The sequence below is a fragment of the Loxodonta africana genome, chromosome 25 (genome assembly GCF_030014295.1).
Source record: "Loxodonta africana isolate mLoxAfr1 chromosome 25, mLoxAfr1.hap2, whole genome shotgun sequence".
Classification (NCBI taxonomy): Eukaryota; Metazoa; Chordata; class Mammalia; order Proboscidea; family Elephantidae; genus Loxodonta; species Loxodonta africana.
In genome coordinates, this window is record NC_087366.1 from 64,356,314 (window position 1) to 64,377,114 (window position 20,801).

The 20,801-nt window shown below is 44.4% G+C and overlaps 2 protein-coding genes across 11 annotated transcripts in view; one reads left to right on the forward strand and one right to left on the reverse strand.

Annotated features, from left to right (window-relative positions):
* The window catches only part of TATDN3 (TatD DNase domain containing 3), a 31,960-nt gene extending 19,674 nt beyond the window's left edge, over positions 1-12,286 (reverse strand). The window contains exons 1-4 of one of the 7 annotated variants that reach the window (XM_064276923.1): positions 11,237-11,496; positions 2,645-2,677; positions 463-536; positions 168-252 (exon numbers count right to left, since the gene is read on the reverse strand). In XM_064276923.1, the coding sequence (XP_064132993.1) occupies positions 168-252; positions 463-536; positions 2,645-2,677; positions 11,237-11,365 (321 nt within the window). In that variant the 5' untranslated portion in view covers positions 11,366-11,496. Of the gene's footprint in view, positions 1-167; positions 253-462; positions 537-2,644; positions 2,678-4,091; positions 11,497-12,021 lie in introns of those variants that run through there. The other 6 variants (XM_064276925.1, XM_023541638.2, XM_023541639.2 and 3 more) reach the window with 6 other exon arrangements.
* NSL1 (NSL1 component of MIS12 kinetochore complex) overlaps positions 12,171-20,801 on the forward strand; it is a 34,088-nt gene continuing 25,457 nt past the window's right edge. Inside the window, exons 1-2 of one of the 4 annotated variants that reach the window (XM_010601753.3) lie at positions 12,171-12,535; positions 16,065-16,143. In XM_010601753.3, the coding sequence (XP_010600055.2) occupies positions 12,302-12,535; positions 16,065-16,143 (313 nt within the window). In that variant the 5' untranslated portion in view covers positions 12,171-12,301. Of the gene's footprint in view, positions 12,536-16,061; positions 16,144-17,996; positions 18,185-20,801 lie in introns of those variants that run through there. The other 3 variants (XM_003422432.4, XM_064276926.1, XM_064276927.1) reach the window with 3 other exon arrangements.

Genomic DNA, 20,801 nt, shown 5'->3' on the forward strand with positions numbered 1-20,801 from the left:
CTAGGCTCTTTCCACTTTCTCTTTATTACAAATAATGACAAATATCTTTGTGAAGGAAGACAGCGCTTCCCCCTTTTGGATTACGTCCTTAGACTAAATTAGAAAACGGATTACTGAGTCAAAAGGTATCATCATTTTTGATGGTTCTTGTTGTATGTGACTGTTACCTTTAACGTGACACTTCTCTGGCCTTCTGGTGGCAGTCCTTGAACTGGGTGAACACCCAGGCACGGCAGGATAAATCCACTGTACCTGGAAATATGGAATCAAGTGAGAACGTGGGGGTAGCAGACTACGAGACTGCTCTGAAGGGCAAGAAGAATCTCTTTTCAGGGGTATGTTAATGTGACTTTTCCTTCCCATTCTCTTTAAAAATGGATCATCTTTGATACTATAAATCTGACATCATCAATCTAACATTGTATAAAAGCAGCAGTTTAAAGTCTTCATTAAAAGTGGCACCTTTCTGAAAGCTGCATGATCTTCTCAAATTCTCCTGAATGTTCAGCAACTGCCACAAGGGCCATAACATTGGCCTGAAACAAAAAGGATACCATAGTTAAGAGTCCCAAACAATATACACATCTAATGTAACTGAATGAAATTTTAAAGTTTTCTGTGCATCCTAGTCCTCCTTGGCCACCAGGCTGCAATGACACGACAGCAATGACTTCTATCACGTTTCAGGCACTATGCTTTGTGAACACAGACACCACCTCAATTAATCTGCACAACCTCCCTGTGGGCTTGTGTAAAGCGGAAGCATCTGACGTCCTCCAGGTTCACAAGGGGGGAGGATGATCACCATCAGCCCAAGCTGATCCCTGTTAGGTGGGGGTCAGACATGCTTCCACTCCCCCACGTTTGTATCCATTCTGATAGCAGGTCTTCTTCCCATGGCATTCTCCACTTCTCTGCTGGGTTCAATAACTTGTTGCAATGGCCACACAGAACTCACATACCATACGATTATTAGGTGGTTTATCAGGGAAGTTACAGGCTACAACTCAACCAGGATCAACTTCAAAGTAACAGAAAGAACTAAGGAGACAGGGGACAGTTTGTCAATCAGGACAGCTTCCAACCAAGACAGCTCTCAGCTTCTTCTTGGCTGTGCCTGCAGGCAGGCAGGCCTTGCTCTTGGCCATGCCCACAGCTGACCCTTGTTCTCAGCCTCTGCCCTGCTCAGACAAGCATTACAGCTCTTTAGCTCCACTGATAAGTGCCTGGAGGCACCCCACTGCAGCAGGAAGCCTCCTGCCTGAAGGCGCTCAGCTCTCTCACTCTGTGGGTCAGCTACCCACTGCAGCTGCCTTGCTCCACGGGCTGGGAAGCCCACCGTAACCATCTAGTGCTGGTCTCCTGGTTCTCACGCTCACGCTATCTCCAATATTACAGCTATCTCTGTCTCTGGGGCCTAGGAGGTTCTCAGGGGAGGGACCCTGAATCCAAAGGACCTGCTCTACTCCTGGATTTTCTTTTTGATGGTAGTGAGGTCTCCCTCAACCTCGGTGGGACTGGGCCTTTTAAGCCTAGCAAAACGGCAAAACTGACCAGTCCCCTCAGTTTACCACAGCCACCTAGTTGATGTAGTACTGACCAATCCCTGCAGGGGTTTTACACACCTTATTTGTATAGTAGACTAACCAGTCTCTTGGGAATATTGTGGTCTAGTAATCAGCAGAACTATAAATCCCAGAGCTGAAGGGCCACATACAGGAGAAGCCCAACGCTCTGCAGGCAGGCATTGCTATAATCCATTTTCTAGGTAAGAAACCAAGTTTTGGATGAGGTCAAATAACTCACCCAAGGTCACTGAAACCCAAATCCACTGCCTTCGAGTTGATTCCTACTTCTAACAACCCTACGGGACAGGGTAGAACTGCCCCAGAGGGTTTCTAAGGCTGTAATCTTTGTGGAAGCAGACCGTCACATCTTTCTCCCACAGAGTGGCTGGTAGGTTTGAAACGGTGACCTTTTGATTCGCAGCTGAGCGCTTAACCACTGCGCCACCAGTACTCCTTCCCAAGGTCATTATGCTTGTGTAACTCCACAGCCCGTGCTCCTGTATAAATGTATATAAACATGTGCTGGCAACCGCTTCGGGATCTACCACTTTATGAGAAAATGGCAAAATACTAGTTAAAACGGATTTCATAGACACTGTAAAAATTAATAATTATTTTTCTCCAAACAAATCAAAATGTTTCAGAAAACTTATAATTTATCCATGATCTCCAGAATAACGTGAATTTAAGAACCGACAAATGGACCAATCTGTTCCGTATTGAAGGTAGAGACAGTGGCTGAAAGCACACGTTTTAAATTCCGGCTGTTTTGTCTGTAACACTTTATTAGTGGTACATCCTTGGACTACTTCTCTTGGCCTCAGTTTCTTTATCTATAAAATGGGGGGTGGTGGCTATAAAGCAGTAACTCTCCTCAGAAGTCTGGTGTGAAACACTGAGATAAGGCATGTAAAGAGCGGCGCATAGTGTCTGACACACTGTAAACAATAAATGCTACGTATTAACCGCTGAAGAAGTATCAGCAGAGTGTATCTAAATTTCAAGCAGTTTTAGCTTGAAATTAGTAAGGAACAACAACAACAAAAAAATAAGGCAATCAATAGATACTGACTTACCTTCTTGGCTTTCTTTAACACATCATCCAGATCCTAAAATAAACATAAGTAATCAGTTATTTTAGATGAGTGAGTAACTGCTCTGTCTGTATGTATCAAGGCAAGTGAGTCACCACAAAGAATGACAATGACGGCAAGGAACGGGGTGGTGGAGAGAGAGTCTACAGTGACCCACTTCCCGTCTACATTTAATGTCAGTAAACCTGGCTTCTGTTCCCACTCCACGAACACAGAAACTGCTGTTGTCAAACACAAAAGACACTCCTCTGTCCTCTTCTCACTTCACCCCTGAGCAACGTCTGGCACCCCTCACTTGCCCACTCCTTCCTCCTCAAGATACTTTCCACTGTGAGCTTCTGCAACACCATCCTCCTTCTGCAAACACCACTGTCTCGCTGGCTGCTACATTCCAGTCTTCTTGACTCGTTCTCCTTCCTTTATTTGACTTCAGGACCCTCTGCTCCTCCTCTTAGAAAAAAAAAATCACGTGCCGTTGAGTCGATTTTGGCTCTTGGTAACCCCACACGCGTCGGGGTAGGACCGCTCCCTGGTAACCCCACACGCCTCGGGGTAGGACCGCTTCCTGGTAACCCCACACGCCTCGAGGCCCTTGGTAACCCCACAGGCCTCGGGGCCCTTGGTAACCCCACACGCGTCGGGGTAGGGCCGCTCCCTCGGTAACTCCACACGTGTCGGGGTAGAACTGCTCCCTAGTTTTCAATGGCTGATCTTTTGGAAGATCACCAGGCCTTTCTTCCGAGACACCTCTGAGTGCACTTGACCCCCCGACCTTTCAGTTAACAACTGAGCACAGTAAGAGTCTGCACCACCCAGGGACTCCTGCTCCTCCTTTATGGGTTTGAATACCACCATTATGCTAATGAGTCCCCAGTATTTATCTCCAGCCTATAGCTCTCTACTGAACCCAGGATTCACATTTAAAAATGACTACGTGACATCTCCAACATGTGCCAAACGTAACTTTATTTTTTCCCAGAAACCTATTCCTTCCTTCTTCCCCAACCTGTCTTTCCTCAGTAAATAGCACCACCATCTTCCCTGAGACAAAAGCTAAAAATCTGAGTCACCTCCGATTCCTCCCTTTCCCTAACTCTAAATATCTATTAAAGAGAGAAGCTGAGGACCAAGTTGACAGATTCCTCTGAGCACACAGAAAAATTCACAAAGGTCCCTGACTATTGTAGAACGTACCCAAGAGCAGAACAACAGAAATACAGGAGACACACTGACTATAAAGTCACACAAATCTGTTGAGACATGTTAACCATTAACTTGCTCAAAATTTATCTTGTGCAAAGAATCCAAGATAAATATGCCAGACGTTAGTCAATGTTCAATTTCTGCTGTATATTTCCTTTTTTCCTTAAAAAAACAAAAACAAAAACAAAAAAAAAACCTCACTTCAGTTAGCCTAAGATGAGCCTACCTGCTTTTCTGAACTGAAAGGTCTCCTTGTGTGCATACGTATCAATTGCTTAAATAAACTCTATAAATCTTAATTTGTTTTGTGCTTTATTTTGGAAGTTTCTGGTGTCAGAAGTAGGATCTGGAGACGACGCCCAAAGACTTCTTGCTGCTGGTGGGAGATGACAGCACCCACGTGGGCCCTTTCTGCTCATTGCTCTTTCATCACAGTTGAGGAACCTGAGTGAGTCTCTCCTGGATCCATGCTCCATTCCTTTTGTGTTGAGCTCTCTGGGTTCATATCTTAGCAGTTTTGGACATCCGTTTCTTGGTAAGTCAACCCACTCTTCTGACCCATTAGAAGCAGGGGGAAAATGTCTGTCCTCAGTACCCCAGGGTCAGCTGTTTTTGCAGGTCCTTCTTTGAGATTTAAGCATAGAGATGGGTCTGTTTGTTCTAAAAGTGCTGTTGCTTCCTAAAACTCCCACAGCTTACATGTTCATGCATTATGGACCCAAAACTTCTAGTAATTTGGAAAATGGATTGATTTTTACCAGAGATGACTTAACAGCAGTGGCTCCTTTGGGAAATTCTTAGCATGGACAACATCATCCATTTGAGAGATGCGCTTGAAGAAAACAAACTCGTATTCAGCAAGTAATGGGGAGCACTTTGGACTGGTACAGCAAAGCTTCCAAATGACAAAATGATTCCCAAACTGCTTCTCTGACTCTTTATAGTGTGCAAAGGAAAAAACCTTCACGACTCTCCCCTTCCACTGCTCCAGAGCCATGCCACGCCCATCAGCCGCTCTTTAAACCAACTCTACCTCCAATTCATCTGCTCCTTCAGACTCATTTTACTGTCTTCCTTTTCCTCCAACTCTTCGTCTTAAGAACTGTAAGGGTCAATTTCCTTTAAAAATTAAACTAGCCTCTGAACCTGGGGTACCCACTTCTGCATTTTTCACACCTTGGCTGACAGCAGAACTCCCAGGCATAGTTAAGGACTTCCCCGACCCCAAAAAATGATCAAACAAGACTTCAAACTTCAAGAGGAGTTTAGAATACTGTTGGGAGCATAAGATCCTGGGCTCCCAACTTACATCAACCTATTTTTATTCAGATGTTAGTGGGGCCTGGAGAATCCAAAACCTTGTTATAAAAAGCAAATTGGGAAACATCAGATGAGGATATTAAAGATCTAGCCTGCCACACTACCAAAGATGGCATTAAGAGAGCTCGAAAAGTGGGTCAGGTTTTATTAAAAGCTGTCCCTTCCACTTTTCCAGCCAAAATTGGATGATTACACAAGCATGCAAAGAGAAGAAAGATGAAACCACAGCAGACTTTAGGGCCTGGCTAGAAGAGATGTTTGGCCAATAGGACTTAAGCCATAGGGACAGCAATATGTGTTGTTATTCCATTGTGTAAAGGGACTGTGCCCTGAGATTGGGCACCTAATAAAATGACACAAACTGGAATATGAAGTTACCCCAACGGCAGAATTCTAACATCTGGCAGAACACTTTGAAACAGCTCTGGACTCAAAATGTTTCATGGTAGATTTGTGTGTAGCTTTCTTTGGCATTCTGGTAGATATGGAAAGCCCGTATTTATTTGCCTTTACTTGGAAAAATCAGTACACTTGGACAGTAATGCCTCAGGGATTTTCTGAATCTCCTACTTATATTTCTCAGGACCTTGACAATAATACTAAAGATCTGGGGGGAAAAATTAATTTTCAGAATAAATCTACTCTTATACAGTATGTTGATGACCTTTTACTATGCTCCCTAGATCAAACTTAGTCAAAAACTGACTCTCAATTTACTTATTACAACAGCTTGCCTATAAGGGACAGTAAGTCTTTAAAAATAAACTGCAATTTATCCTTCAAAGGTTCATTATCTCGGGCATGATTTATCTGCAGGGCTAATCTCTCTTTCCCCTAGGAGACTTCAGGCTATCCAGTCTTATTCCTGACCTCAAACCAAGAGACAATTCCACGGGTTTCTAGGCCTAGCAAGATTCTGTGGAGTTTGGATTCCAAACATTTTGGAGATAGTTGCTCCATTGTTCGAGCTAACAAAAGGTTCTGTGCCTGAACCAATACACTGGGAAAAGACTCATGAAAAGGCTTTTGGGGAAATTAAAAGGGCTCTACAAAGTCTTCTGACTCCAGGCTTGCCTAACTATTGACTACCTTTCTTCTTATTTGTACATGAAAAACAGAATGAAGGTCTAGAGGTCCTTATAGAGAAACACAGGTCCCACCATAAGCCTGTTACTAATTATAGCCTTCAACTAGTCCCTGTGGCCAGAGCTTATCCTTCTTGTTTAAAGTCTGTAGCTGTGGCTGCTACAATAGCAGCGGCCTCTTCTGACATAGTCCAAGGAAGTTGTTTAACTTCAGAAATACCTCATGCCGTTGAGGTTCTGCACAATACTGAACACACTCAACATTTTTCTGCAAGTAGGCTTTTACCCTATGAGCTCCTTCTTTTGTCCCCTTCTACTATTCAAGTTAAATGACGTAGTATTCTCAGTTCTGCTGCCCTTCCACACTCGCCTGAGGACATGAATCTCATGACTGCTTGTATACTGTATTTCAAGTATTCACTCCATGTCTTGATTTGTAGGAAATTTTGCCTAAAAATTCTGATTTGGTATTTTATGTAGGTACAGCCTACCTTAAAAGTACCCAGAATTCTTATTAAAGTGGTGATGCTGTAAGGAACTAACGTGAACTAGTTGAAAGAAGATCACTCTCTGAGTTTGCTTCAGGCTAGCAGGCAGAACTGTATGCTCTAAATCTGGCCTGTGGGATTGCTAAAGGACTGTCAACATTTCTACTGACAGCTGATACTTAGGGTAGTACGTGATTTTAGAATGCTACGAAACAATGCGGGTTCCTTACTTCTACAGGGACCTCCATCAAAAACAGAAAATTAGTGCCTGTATTACTTAAGACCTTATTACTACTTTCTCAAATAGGTATAATTAACATAGAGGCCCATATCCACAAAGCTGAGCCTGAATACCAAGGTAATATCATAGCTGATTTTCATGCAAAAAAGGCAGCCCAAAAAATTTCCCACGTACTAGAAAAACAATGTCTAGCATTAAATGAAGTCGCTCCAAATTTTTAAATTTAAGGCAGTTGGCTGAAAAACTAAAGAAAGAGCCAGAATTAGAAAACTGAAAAATGACCATCTCTATAATTAAAAAAGAACTTTGGGAGAGTCCTGACAACCACCTGGTTCTTCCTAAATACCTGGTTCTCCTAGAGTCCTTAAAATTCCCTTTCCTAAAGGCTCTACATTCAACCGCTCAACATGCGGTTGATAAAATGCTTCAAATTGTATCTAGATACTGGTGGGGAAATTGTACCAGTACAGTCGTCCCTTGCTATCTGCAGGGGATTGATTCTAGGACCCCCCTGTGGATGCCAAAATCCACAGATGCTCAAACCCCTTATGTAAAATGGCATAGTATTCGCGTGTAACTTACACACAACCTCCTGCACATGTCTCTGTTACTATAATACCTAATATAATGTAAATAGTGCAATTTCAAGTTCTGCTTTTTTTGAACTTTTTCAATATTTTTGACCCATGGTTGGTTGAATTCATGGATTCGGAACCCATGAATATGGAGGGATGACTGTACTGTTAAACAAGTCAATGATCAGCTTCTAAAATACCAAACTCATAATCCTGGAAAAACATTTAAAACCGTCTCAGGAAAGACCCTTTACTTTGGATATTTTTAACATTTACAGCTGCACTTCATCCAATTACCTCCCTCATGGAATAAAAGAAAGAAACAAAAAACCCCATTGCTGTTGCATCAGTTCTGACTCATAGCGACCCTATAGGACAGAGGAGAACTGCCCCATAGGTTTCCAAGGAGCAACTGGTAGATTTGAACTGAGGACCTTTCGGTTAGCAGCCCAGCTGTTAACTACAACACCACCAGGGTTCCCCTCATGGAATAGAACTATATTTTTATAATAGTTAATTTATGTTCTGGATGGATACAAACTTTTTTTTTTTTTTTAATTTTTATTGTGCTTTAAGTGAAAGTTTGCAAACCAAGTCACTCTCTCATACAAAAACTATAGTGGCTCTCCCTCTAATGAGCTAGCACACTCCTTCCCTACACTCTCTATTTTCATGTCCATTCGGCCAGCTCCTGCCCCTCCGACCTCTCATCTCTTCTCCAGGCAGGAGCTGCCCACATAGTCTCACGTGTCTACTTGATCCAAGAAGCTCACTCGAGAAGCTTTTCCTTATTGAAAAGCTGATGCCACCACAGTGGCAGGGAAACTTCTGAAACATCCCTCTTCGGGGGAATAGCTTCAGAGACTTCCCATGACTGTGAAACTCCCTTCACTAGAAAAAAAATCGTCCAAAAAAGAGGTTAAGTTTTCCCCATCTTATGGCATTCACACTGTCCCTATCGCCCCCAATCTTCTGGAAAAGTAGAATGAACTAACTCAAGCTAGCCAGATTGTCTTAATTCGCTGGGCTGCTTTGGCTCAAAGCTGCCCCTTTGGCCCTTATGACTACCAGATCTGTGCTATGTGGAAAACATCCCCTGACTCCTTAAGAGACAGTTACTGGATAGTCTAAGCCTTTGCACATCATGACGAGCTCCGCTGCAGTACTGGGACACACTGATGTGATTCAACATTGTCAAGCTGTAACGCGGTTTTCCTAAGCTTATTCCCAACAGATATGGGAAGGCTGTAAAGAGACAGCATCCTCTCCTGAGGAAAACCAGACATGTCATAATCTTAAACCTGGTGACCGGATTTTCTAAAAACATTTTCAACGCAAGGCTCCTTTAGAACCACACAGAAAGGGCCTTATCTGGTTCTCCTCACTATACACATGGCAACCAGACTCCGAGGAGCCAACCCGTGGGTACACATTTCTTAGCTAAAAAGAGCCCCATCACATTCATGAACCTGACAACCTCTTTCTGATCTTAGGATAAAAATCTACCAGACAAAATCAATCCCCAGAAGCAGATGATCCTGAGGTAGACAGCTTCACCCAAGGCCCCTGGAACAAGCAGAAGAGTGTGTGATGTGGGCTGCTTCTACCCAAGATCACAGATCAGAATCATACATAAATGCTTTTCTGTTCCCTTCATTTTATTCCCTTTTGTAACCACCTATCGAGAACATAACTCCTTTGTACTCCCTGCTCATCAAATAGCTCATCGCACTAATCAAGCTAATTGCTCGGTTTGTGCCCACCCTCCCAAAAGCCCTCAAACTGGTATACGCTTAATCGTGATTCCCTTAACCCTTTCAGATTTAAAAAAAAAAAATTTTTTTTTTTTTTTTTCAGATTTAGCTATGACAAATCACATCAGATATACTCAGGCAGACAGATCTCCTTTCTGGAACGACGCTAGCCTCCGCCTCAGGAGTCTCTGATTGGGATTATTCCGATGTGGCAGTGTTAACTCCAGGGACTTGGTGTTTCGCTCGAAACCAATCAGAAGGCCATCCAGTAAGTAGGCAGCAGCGTTTGTTCGGTCTCTACTGGGCAGAACTCTTTATTTTCATGAAACCCATACCCAGTGCAATGGTCAAACTCCCTTCTGGGATACAATATATTCTCCTTCTCAAGAGGCCCATTCCTCTAACCAAAACCTGTTCCAGTGGGTTGAAAAATCTGGCAAATGAAATTGTTGGCTAAATGGCACCAAGATTTTGCACTCAGATAATGATCAAGATGGGTATGATCCCCCTTATTGTGTTTATACTCAGCTAGCTTTACAAGCTATTGTGCCTGCTGTCGGAGGTAACAGGTTGCCTTATTATGCCCTAAAAGGACAGTATTTTGTCTCTGGCCGATGGTTTACAAAGCTCTACCTGCAAAATGCACTGGCTCTTGCTACGTAGCTTACGCTGTTCCCTATGTATTCACACAATCATTTACTCAAAGTGAACACTGCAAGTATGACAGACACCAACACTGTAGAAACACGAGAACAAACTACTGCCCATTTAGATGTAGCTCTAAATGGAAGTTGGAAAGAAACTCTAGATGAAAGCAAACTTACAAGATGCTCCATTCTAGGAAAAACAACTTCCTCTGTCTCAGGAGCTGAAATTTCTAGCATTAGAAGACACACTTTAAGATTACAAATGGTATTAAATAAAGCAGCATTAAAAGACCTGGTGTCACCAACTGGAAAAACCACCCTCTCACTCTCCAAAGAACTATCAGAAATTTACAAAGTGACTTTACAGGATAGACTAGCTTTTGATTACACATTGGCTTCACAGAGAGGTATCTGCACTTCCACTGGCTCGAAATTCTGTCTATACATAATGATACCCTGCAAAAAACTGCTGAACCGGTCAAAGCAAAACCTAAAATCCACAGGACTTGTTCACCCGGGTAAATCTTGGTTCTTGGGGTCCTTGGTTCATAGGAACCTTTTAAACCTTGGGTTTTGTCCTATCACTCACAATCCTTATAATCACCCTCCTCAAATACTTTATCTCAAGGATCTTAAATGTGTATGAGCAGCCGCTAAGAGAACAAATGATATTCACTGTCATCAGCCAACAGAGCAGACTTCAGATTACTCGCCAAGGACCTTTACTCAGTATTACTGAAAAAGGGAGAAGAAAATTGCTAAAGAGAGAAACTGAGGACCCAGTTGACAGATTCCTCTCAGTACACAGGAAAATTCACAAAGGTCACTGATTGTTGTGGAATGTACCTAAAGACAGACAAACAAAAATACAGGAGACAACGCGACCATATCACCTGCATCACGCTAATCTCTCTTGTGACATCTGTTCACCATAACCTTACTTAAACTTTATCTTGTACAAAGAATCCAACATAAATATCATGCTGAAGGTTAGCCGATGTTTAATTTCCACTCCGTATTTCTCTCTTTTCTCCTTAAAAACTCACTGTAATTAGCCTAAGACGAGTCTTCCTGTTTTTCTGGACAGAAAGGTCTCCCTGCATCCATACCGGTTAAATGCTCAAATAAATCCTGTGTGCCTTAATTCCTTTTATGCTTCGATTATTTTGACACACCCAATTCTTCACATACTATGGCTGCTATCTCTAAAATATGTCTTGAATCCATGTACTTCTTCCACAGTCCCCTGCTACCACCGTACCACCAGCCAGGATAGTCTCCTGTCTATCCACAGCGAGAGGCAAAGCTGGTCTCGCGCCCACGCCTGCCGTCCTCCCCGGTGGCCACCCAGCAGCACGGCGGTCTCGGTGCAGACGGCAGATGTTGTCATTCGGCTTCGTGGGAGCCTTTTAATGGATTCGCACTGCGCTTCTCAGGCAATGCGAACTCCTCCCCGCCCGCCGCCTTCTCTCCCGCGGAGCCTCTCCAGCTCCCAGGCTGCAGCCCGCGCCTCGGGGGCCTGAACGGGCCCATCCCTGCCCCGCCGGGGCCCGAGCCCGCCTGCTCCCCGCGCCGCCGTCCGCCCGCCCTGCTCCGGGGCTTTGTCCTTCCGGCCTCCACGCAGGCGTCGCCCGGGACAGCTCCTCGTCCTCAGCCTCCAGCTGCCAACGCGGCGGCCGCACTGCCGGCAGCTCTGACTCCGCGGCGCTTTGCCCTCTGTCTGCCCGACTCCCCGGCGGACGGCGCGCCAGGCGGTGCGGCCGCGGCCGGGAAGGGCGTCTCGGGGACCCCTGCCGGGACTAGCGGGGGCCCGGCCCGGAGCTGAGGCGACCCTTAAGGCACGGGGGAAGGAGGTCTCCGTCGCCGCCAGTCAGGCCCAGGAGGAAAGCCGCGGGCGCCTGAGCCTAAACCGGGCGCCGGTCACACGGACCCGCGCCAGCGCCCGGGCAGGACCCGGGGCTTCGTCCTGGGCGAGGCCGCGAAGCCCACCCGAGGGCCAAGGGCCGCACCTGCCCGCTGCCCCGGCCCCGCCGCGCCCCCACATACGCGGTCAAAGTCGGGGGCGGAAAGGTGGCAATGGCAGTCCACCAGCCCCGCGGCCGCCGTCCCCATCGCCGCCGCAGCCTTGGACGCGCCCGCGGAGCCGGTATCGGAACGCCGCAGCCGCCACGGCTCGAGCTTCCGGCCGGACGCCCACTGATTGCACAAGAAGGACCCGCTCTTCCGGTCCCGGTCCACGTTCTTCCGCTCCCGGGTCCCCGCTCTTCCGCTCCCGGTCCCCGCTCTTCCGCTCCCGGAGTCCCCGCCCACAGTTCAAACTGGGAAAATGGCGGGGGCGCCTGAAGCCCTGGTTTTCGCCCCTCCACCAGATGAGGAGGTGGCGGCCGGGACAGACGCCCTGGCCTCGGTCCCCGCCGCTCCCCGAGAGGACTTCCGGGTGCTCTGCACCTCGAAACGGGCCGTGACGGAAGTGCTAGAGCTGTGCGGCCTCTTCGTGCAGAAGCTCGGGGATGCGCTGCCGGAGCAGGTTCGGGAGCCGGCGCTGCGGGACGCACAGTGGGTACGAGCCGGCTCCGCCTCTTCCCTTGTCGCGCTCCCGGGTCGGAGGGCCGCGGGGGGACCCCCAGGCCGGCAGGGCACCGGGCCCGGGCTGCCGAGCGAGCAGCCGCGGAGAGCGCGGAGGGGAGGGCGACGGGGCTGGTGCCCGCGGGCCGGAGCGACTGAGCCGGCGCGTCGGCTGGGGATGGAAGGCGAGCTCGGGGTGCCGCTGAGTGGGAGGGTTACAGCCGCAGCTGGGACTCGCTCTGCTGGTGTGGTTTAGCGAGCGCGGCGCGGCTGGTGGGCGAGCGCGGCGCGGCTGGTGGGCGAGCGCGGCGCGGCTGGTGGGCGAGCGCGGCGCGGCTGGTGGGCGAGCGCGGCGCGGCTGGTGGGCGCGGTACAGTCAGTTAGCGCAGTACAGGTAATTAGCGCGGCACGGCCAAGGCATTTCAGCGTGTGATGGTATAGAAGCTGGAGTACCTGGCACGGTTGTGTTGGCACCAAGCCTTTTCGATCTGGGATCGCGTTTACAGCACATTTCAGCTCGGCCACAGTTTAAGCGGTCAGTAGCCGGGACTGGCTGGCGTTTACCCAGGTGGACGGCGCCGACTGACCTGTGAGGAATCCTCCAGGAAAGGGTATCCTGGGGGCCAGTCATCCAGCTAGCTCTTGTTCTTCCCTTTGTCTGTCTTAGCGCCTGATGTAAAACCAAACACACTGAGCGACCCTATAGGACAGAGAACTACCCCATAGACTTTCCAAGGAGCGCCTGGTGGGTTCGAACTGCCGCCCTGTTGGTTAAAACATAAGGAAGCTGTCTTGGTTACAAACGTCACTCTCTAAGATCACACCCTGGGCCTTATATGCATTTTCCTGTCTTTTTCCTAATATTTTGCAAAGTCCTGAAGAAGATAGGTATTTGGAGGAAGACACAGTAAATTGAGAGATTGGTGCCTGTTAAAATGAACACACAACATATATATATGTAGAAAAAAATGAAAACTTATGATGTAACACACTTGTAAATAGGAATGATCACAGTGCAAACAATAAAAATAAAGGTTAAGTGAAAGAAGGATTAACACACACTCCCTGAGTTGTGGTTCTGTATTCCACTTTGTCAGCAGCGGCGCTTACGTTCATTGTCTGCTTACAAGCAAGGCAAGAATAGAGACATACCTCAGGAAGTTGGCTAGTAGTTTTTTTGGAGAAGACGGTTATTATATAATGATCCTAGAGTTTACCCATTCCAAGAAGTGCTAAGGTGCATAAAACATTTAGTTACCTTACAGAAAAAGAGTAACTCAGCTTAACATCATGAATTCAAATGCTATTTAGTGGGATTGTAAAGTGAGTTAGAAAAGGATTGAAGACATAGACTACGACCTCAGGAAGTTGGCTAGTAGTTTTTTTGGAGAAGACGGTTATTATGTAATGATCCTAGAGTTTACCCATTCCAAGAAGTGCTAAAGTGCATAAAACATTTAGTTACCTTACAGAAAAAGAGTAACTCAGCTTAACATCATGAATTCACATGCTATTTAATGGGATTGTAAAGTGAGTTAGAAAAGGATTGAAGACATACACTACGAAGGGAGGTCATCAGTGTTTTATTTTAATTAATAGAACAGATAAAAGGCAGAGATTTTAATTATGTAAATGTATCTATCTGAAACTGCATGATATAGTCATGCAATAAATATCACAAAGATAATTTGTATTCTCAGATAACCCTTGAAAGTGTATACGTAAAGTAGGGATTTTATAGAATCTTTAAAGAAAAGTGTGGAATGTGTATTTTAGCTCATGATGAGCAGTCATTACTCGATCTGTATTTGTTGTTGCCTTCCAGCCAATTCTGACTCCTAGCAACCCTAAAGGACAGAATAGAACTGCTGCATGGGGTTTCTGAGACTTTTTTTTTTTAACCTTTATGGAAGCACACTGCCACATCTTTCTCTTGCAGAGCAGCTAGGGGGGTTGAACCACAGACCTTTTGGTTAGCAGCCAAGCTCTTAACTACTGTGCCACTAAGGGGTTCTTTATTTGATCTACGCTTTTAATTATACAAATGGTACGAAATACATTCTCATTGTAAAAAATTCAAACATAGCACAAAGCAAAAGTCTCCTTTGAATTTCCATTCCCCATAACCCTTCTTTCTTGAGATAACTGTTAATCAGGGGGGCGTTTGAGGTGAGTAATCCTATACTCTCTTTAATAGCTTTATGTGTCTTTTTTTTTTTTTTTTTCTTAAACATTAATAGTGTTGTGCTGATGTGGTGTTAGTAAACTGCTTTTTTCACCAAAATGTCTTCACCTATTTGCTTGTCATCGTTATGTGGAGATGTACTTTATTCTTTTTAAATGCTGTGTGGTGTGGATATATTGTTGTTTATTTAACCGTTATCCTAATGTTGAATTTAGATTTTGTTATTTTTTTCCCTCAATTTTTATTATTTCAAACAATGCTAAAAGGAACATCCCTAGTACTAATTTCCGTACGTGTTTATGAGAATAGTCCTTCAGGATACATGGCTAGAAGTGAAATTGTTCTCTGATAGGGAGTGTGCATTTAAAATTTTAATAGTCCTGCTAAATTCCTTCAGTACTTTTTTTTTGAAATGTGTTATGAACACTTTCAACCTTACTAAAAAGAAAAAAGATGAGTGCAGCAGACCCCCATATGTACACCCATCCCCGTGTCTAATAGTTAACAAAATTCTGCTTCACTTCACCTGTCCTCTGCTTTCTCTGTTGTTACTGAACAGAGTGAATTTTAAAGCAAATCCCAGGTCACATGTCATTTCATCCCTACGTGCTCCAGTATGCATCTCTGAAAAACAGTTCTTTATAAAGTTTGTTATAAACTTTCTTCGTAAAGTTTTTTAGAGAGTCTTAAAGTACATGTTTTCACTCTCTCGTTAACAGGACACTCATTCTGCAGCATATACAGTGCTTGTACCCCTGAGGTTCAGCTGAGTCCACATTTCTTAGCTTTTATTTATTTATTTTTTCTTTCATTTAAGAAGTAATTTTTTTGTTTGTTTACAAGAATATTGTAAAATTTGTCATCAAATGTTCTCACAGGTAGCGTAATGGCTCTTAGCTGAAATACAGGTAGAGTCAATGATTGAAATGGAACCTTCATTGAAAATAGTAACTATACTAACGACCCGATCTGCCACTTGATTTTTATTTTATTTTTTGTTGTTGTGAGTATACACAGCAAAACATATACCAATTCAGCTGTCTCTGCATACACAGTTCAGTGACACTGATCACATTCTTCGACTCCTGCAACCATTTTCACCCTCCTTTTCTGAGTTGTTCTTCCCCTGTTAACAAACTCTGCCCCCTGAGGTTCCTGTCTAATCTTTCGAGTTGCTGTTGTCACTTTGATTCTGTATACATAGTTCTTAAAAGACTGGAACGCTCAACTTCACTTTTCTTTATATCCTGTGTCACAAATCTGAAATTATTTTGTCAGAATGTCTGAATTCGTATTTGAAGCTGTTTTTAGTGGTTTGACTGTTGTGAATTTGTTGCAGACTTTTGAGTCAGCCGTGCAGGAGAATGTCAGCATTAACGGAGAAGCGTGGCAGGAAGCATCAGAGAATTGCTTTATGGGTATGTGATTTTTTTCCTCCTGTCATTTATGAGTTATTTTTGTTGCTAATTTTATTTCTAATGCTGTTTTTTTAAGCTCCATTTTCAGTGTTACTTCTTTTTAAGAAAACCCTTTATGGGGGGAAAAAAGAGGAAGCTAATGTAGATAGCTGTAACTTGAGGGCAGCAACCCAGTAGGTACCTTGGTCCCCATACATGCTATCTTGCATTCTCAAAAGGACTTCTATTTGATCAGTTTTCAAAAATACTATAATCAGTAGTTTATTTGAAAATACTGGAGAAATATCAGCAGATAAAGAAACAGGTCCAGGGAATTTCTGTGATTAATACTTTTTAAATCAAGTTGTATTTTCATAAGTGACCCTTAGAGTGGATAGTGAAGTACCCTTGTTGTAAGGTGCCGTCTAGTCACTTCTGACTCACGGCAACCCTCCATACAACAGGAGGAAACACTGCCTGGTACTGCGCCATCCTCACAATCGTTGCTGTAGTACCTTTAGGAGTGTAAAGTTAAGCTGTAAACGTGCCACGTATAGGGTGACCTGAAGTGCTTATAGAAAGTCCCTTAAAAAGGCAATATTTTCCCGGTCCGAAGCAGACTTGATTGTACCCTAACTTACGGCATTGACATACTTAAAGATACCAGAGTTTTAGTAGAAAATGGTTAGTGTCAGGAAGAGAACAGTGAGTAGAAAGGGAATGGTCAGTGTGGGGAGAGAGTCAGAATTCCCCAGTGCCTACCCAGCGATGTGCAGGAGAAGGGCTACCCTGACAAAAGGGCCAGAGTGTCTTATCTGTCCTCACAATCATGTTACATGGATCTGACCAGCATAGTTTGATGTCACTGCTGGGTGTTCAGGTTTCCCAGTTAGTTATCCTTGAACTGAATCCAAGCCCACCAAGTCACTCTCTGAGGTTTTATCTTCTCAACGTTAAGATAATACTTTGCCCAGAAGACTTCACTGTTCAGTCCTTGAGATATGATAGTTATCTCTTCAAAGTCATCAAAATTCACATTATGGTGTACACGTTGCTGTTGTTGGGTGCTGTGGAGTTGGTTCCAACTCACAGCCGCCCTGTGTACTGCAGAAGGAAACACTGCCTGGTCCTGCGCCACCCTGACAGTCGTTGCTATGCTTGAGCCCGTTATTGCAGCCACTATGTCATTCCATCTCGTTGAAGGCCTTTCTCTTTTTTGCTGACCCTCTACTTTACCAAGCCTGATGTCCTCCAGGGACTGGCCCATCCTGATAACATGTCCAAAGTACATGAAATGGAATCTTGCCATCCTTACTTCTAAGGAATATTTTGGCTGTACTTCTTCGAAGACAGATTTATTCTCTTCTGGCAGTCCGTGGTATATTCAGTATTGTTCACCAGCACCATAATTCAAAAGCATCAGTTCTTTCGGTCTTGCTTATTCATTGGGCAGCTTTCGCATGCATATGAGGCAGTTGAAAATACTTTGCAAGGGGCCAGGCATACCTGAGTCCTCAAAGTGACGTCTTTGCTTTTTAACACTTTAAAAGGGTCTTTTGCAGCGGATTTGCCCAGTGCAATATGTCATTTGATTTCTTGACTGCTGCTTCTATGTTAAAAGAGTAAAAACAATAACATCTCATTTGCCAAATATTACCAGAGAGATTGCAGTGAGTAGGGGAGAGGTGGAGTGTCAGGATCACTCAGGAGTGTTTTCAGATGGCACAGCCTTCAAATGACACAGCCTTTCACTGGGTCTTTATCTGACTCTTGTTCTGTGACACCATTTTAGAATTGCCTTTTTGTTTGGTCCCAGGCTACCTTTTAAAGCATGGTTCATCAGTGTATAGACTAAGAAATGTGTTTCCCAGCAGGTTTGTGGCTGGGAGAAGTGTGGCTGTCCTTCATGTTTTCTTTTTTAACTGTGAGGCAGATGGTTAAGAGTACTGCACACTCACCGTCTTCCATGGGCACCTGCTAAATGCCAGGCACTGTGCCAGATGCTGGGAAATAGAAGAAAAGACAAGGTCCTTACCTTTTAGCAGCTCTTTGTTCATGGAAGGTAACGTATAAGGAGTCACTGTTCTCTTTGGGAAGTGGGAGGAGACCTAACAGTAGGTTGTTGTTAAATGCATTTAATAAAAGAGTACGTTAGAAAGGAGGTCGGAAGGACGTTGGAAGCAAAGAATACAGAATATGTGTAGGGCACCAGGGAAGGATAATGTTTGGGAAATATCAGAAGTACATTGGGAAAACTAGGGGTAGATGTGGTCAGAAAGATAAGCTGGGGCCAGATCCTAAATAGCCTTTTAGGATATACTGAGGAATTCGCACTTAATCCTGTAGGCAGTGGGGAACCATGAAGGTGTTTAAAGTAGAATTACATGAAAAGGTTGTGTTTTAGAACTCTAGCTGTTTGTGGGGGGGTGGATTAGAGAAGAGAGAAATTCTAGGCAGATAGACCTTAGGGAGGTGACAGGAAGAGTCCAGCAAAAGATGAAGGCCTGCATGCAGACAGTGGGAATGGAAAAGGAAAGATACGTTCAGAGGGTGTTCAGAAGATGGAGTTGATAGGTTCTAGTGCAAGCAGGCAATACGTAAGCTTCAGAAGGGCAGAAGTTTTTCTCTGCTTTCTTCACTGAGATTTCTAAGTACCTGGCACATAAGGTTAGTAATGAATGAATGAACGAGTGTGTAAGTGAAGCTAGCCCTTCCTTCTGCCCCTCTAAGTGCCATGAAAGGGCTTGATTCCAGGAGGTGTGACCAGGCACATCTAAGATTTAAAATGTAAACTTCTTCAGAGCAGGGACTATGTTTTTCATATCACTACTTCGCAGCACTTAGAGTGGCACATAGTAGGAACCCACTAAATACTTGTTGAATGGATAATTCTTTCCAGCTCGTTTGCTTATAAATTTCAGTTTTGTAGATTTGTCAATAGGTGGCGCTAAGAAACCATTTTCCTCCCTATGTAAGAGATTTCTGACTTTTTTTTCTTTTTTAAGCTGGTTGTAAAATGGGGCATTTTGGAAGCATGGGTGGTTCAGGAGTAGAACCGCCATGGCAGAGATGTGGATTGGTTCCCACCCAGTGCGCCTCGTGTGCAGGTGTCGCCTGTGTGCCAGTGCAGGCTTGCGTGTTGCTCTGGTGCTGAGCAGGTTTCAGACGGCTTCCAGGCTAAGACAGACTAGGAGCAAAGGCCTGGCGATCTCCTGGAAACCAGCCGGTGAAAACCTTGTGGATCCCAGTGGTCTGATCCTGAATCGATCATGAGGACAGTGCAGGATGGGTTCACCGTGAGTTGGGGCAACGCCACAGCAGCAACAAAACAGTACATTATTCCTTTCAGGCTAGTGACTGGAGGGCACATTTTAACTTTTTTAATGTGTAAATTATATTTTGGGGAGGACTGCTTATTTAAATGAGTATCCAAAGTAAGAAATGACTGTACCTGTCGTTGTTAGATGCTATCAAGTCAGTTCTGACTCATAGCGACCCTGTGCACAACAGAAGGAAAAACTGCCTGGTCCTGCACCATGCTCACAGTTGTTGCTATGTTTGAGCCCATTGTTGCAGCCACTGTGTCAGTCCATCGCCTTGAGGGCCTTTCTCTTTTTCGCTGACCCTGTACTTTACCAAGCATGATGTCCTTCTCCAGGGACTGATCCCTCCTGACGGCATGTCCCAAGTATGTGAGACGAAGTCTCGCCATCATTGCTTGTAGGAAGCATTCTGGTTGCACTTTTTCCAAGACAGATTTGTTCATTCTTCATAATATCCTCAAAAAAAAAAAGCAATTAATTGGACTTAATATTTGTTACATGAAAGACCACACCTGGTGTACCTAGTTAGGCTCTTGATATGTACATATATTGATTTTGTATATGCATTTTATATATACATATATAAAATGTTTCAGACTCCTCCCTACAAAGTTTGTACTCGGTAAAATAAATAGGTCTATTTGTAGCTAGACTTTGACATAGCAGAACAGATAGGATGTAGACCAGTAAATCCAGAGACCTCATTCTTTGGCTTTTGTAACTACTCAACCTTTGTCATCCCTGGGTGGTGCAGACCGTTAATGTGCTCATCTGTTAACTGAAAGGTTGATGGTTCAAGTCTACTCATGCACCTCTGAAGAAAGGCTTGGCAGTCTGCTTCTGAAAACTCAGCCATGGAAAACCCTCTAGAGAACAGTTCTCTGACACACACAGGGTTGTCGTGAGTGAGCAACAACTGGTCAAGTGTGTGTTGCTCTTTAAAATGATTTTCAAAGTAGGTTTGGTACATCACTTGCATTCGTTTCATCTCGGGTGCTTGATTTCTGGACCCCATCCCAAACTTAGTAAATCACAGTTTCTGTACTTCTAACAAGCTCCTCAGGTAATTATTAGTTATGCTAAAGTTTGTAAATCACTATCTTAAAACGTGGAAAAGCGTCTGACAAAATAGGTTTAGCTAAATCAAGGAAACTAATGTCACCCTGTCTTTCTGTTTTCCCACCATCTGTCCAGTTGAGTCCTATTTCAGATCTAGGTACTCCACTCATTGCTACTGCCACAGCTTGGGTTGATCCCATAATAAATTCAAAACTCTTTAGCATCTCTGGCATTAAATGTCTTTTACAGTCTAATTCATACATATTTTATTATCCTTTTTCCCTATGCTTTATCCTG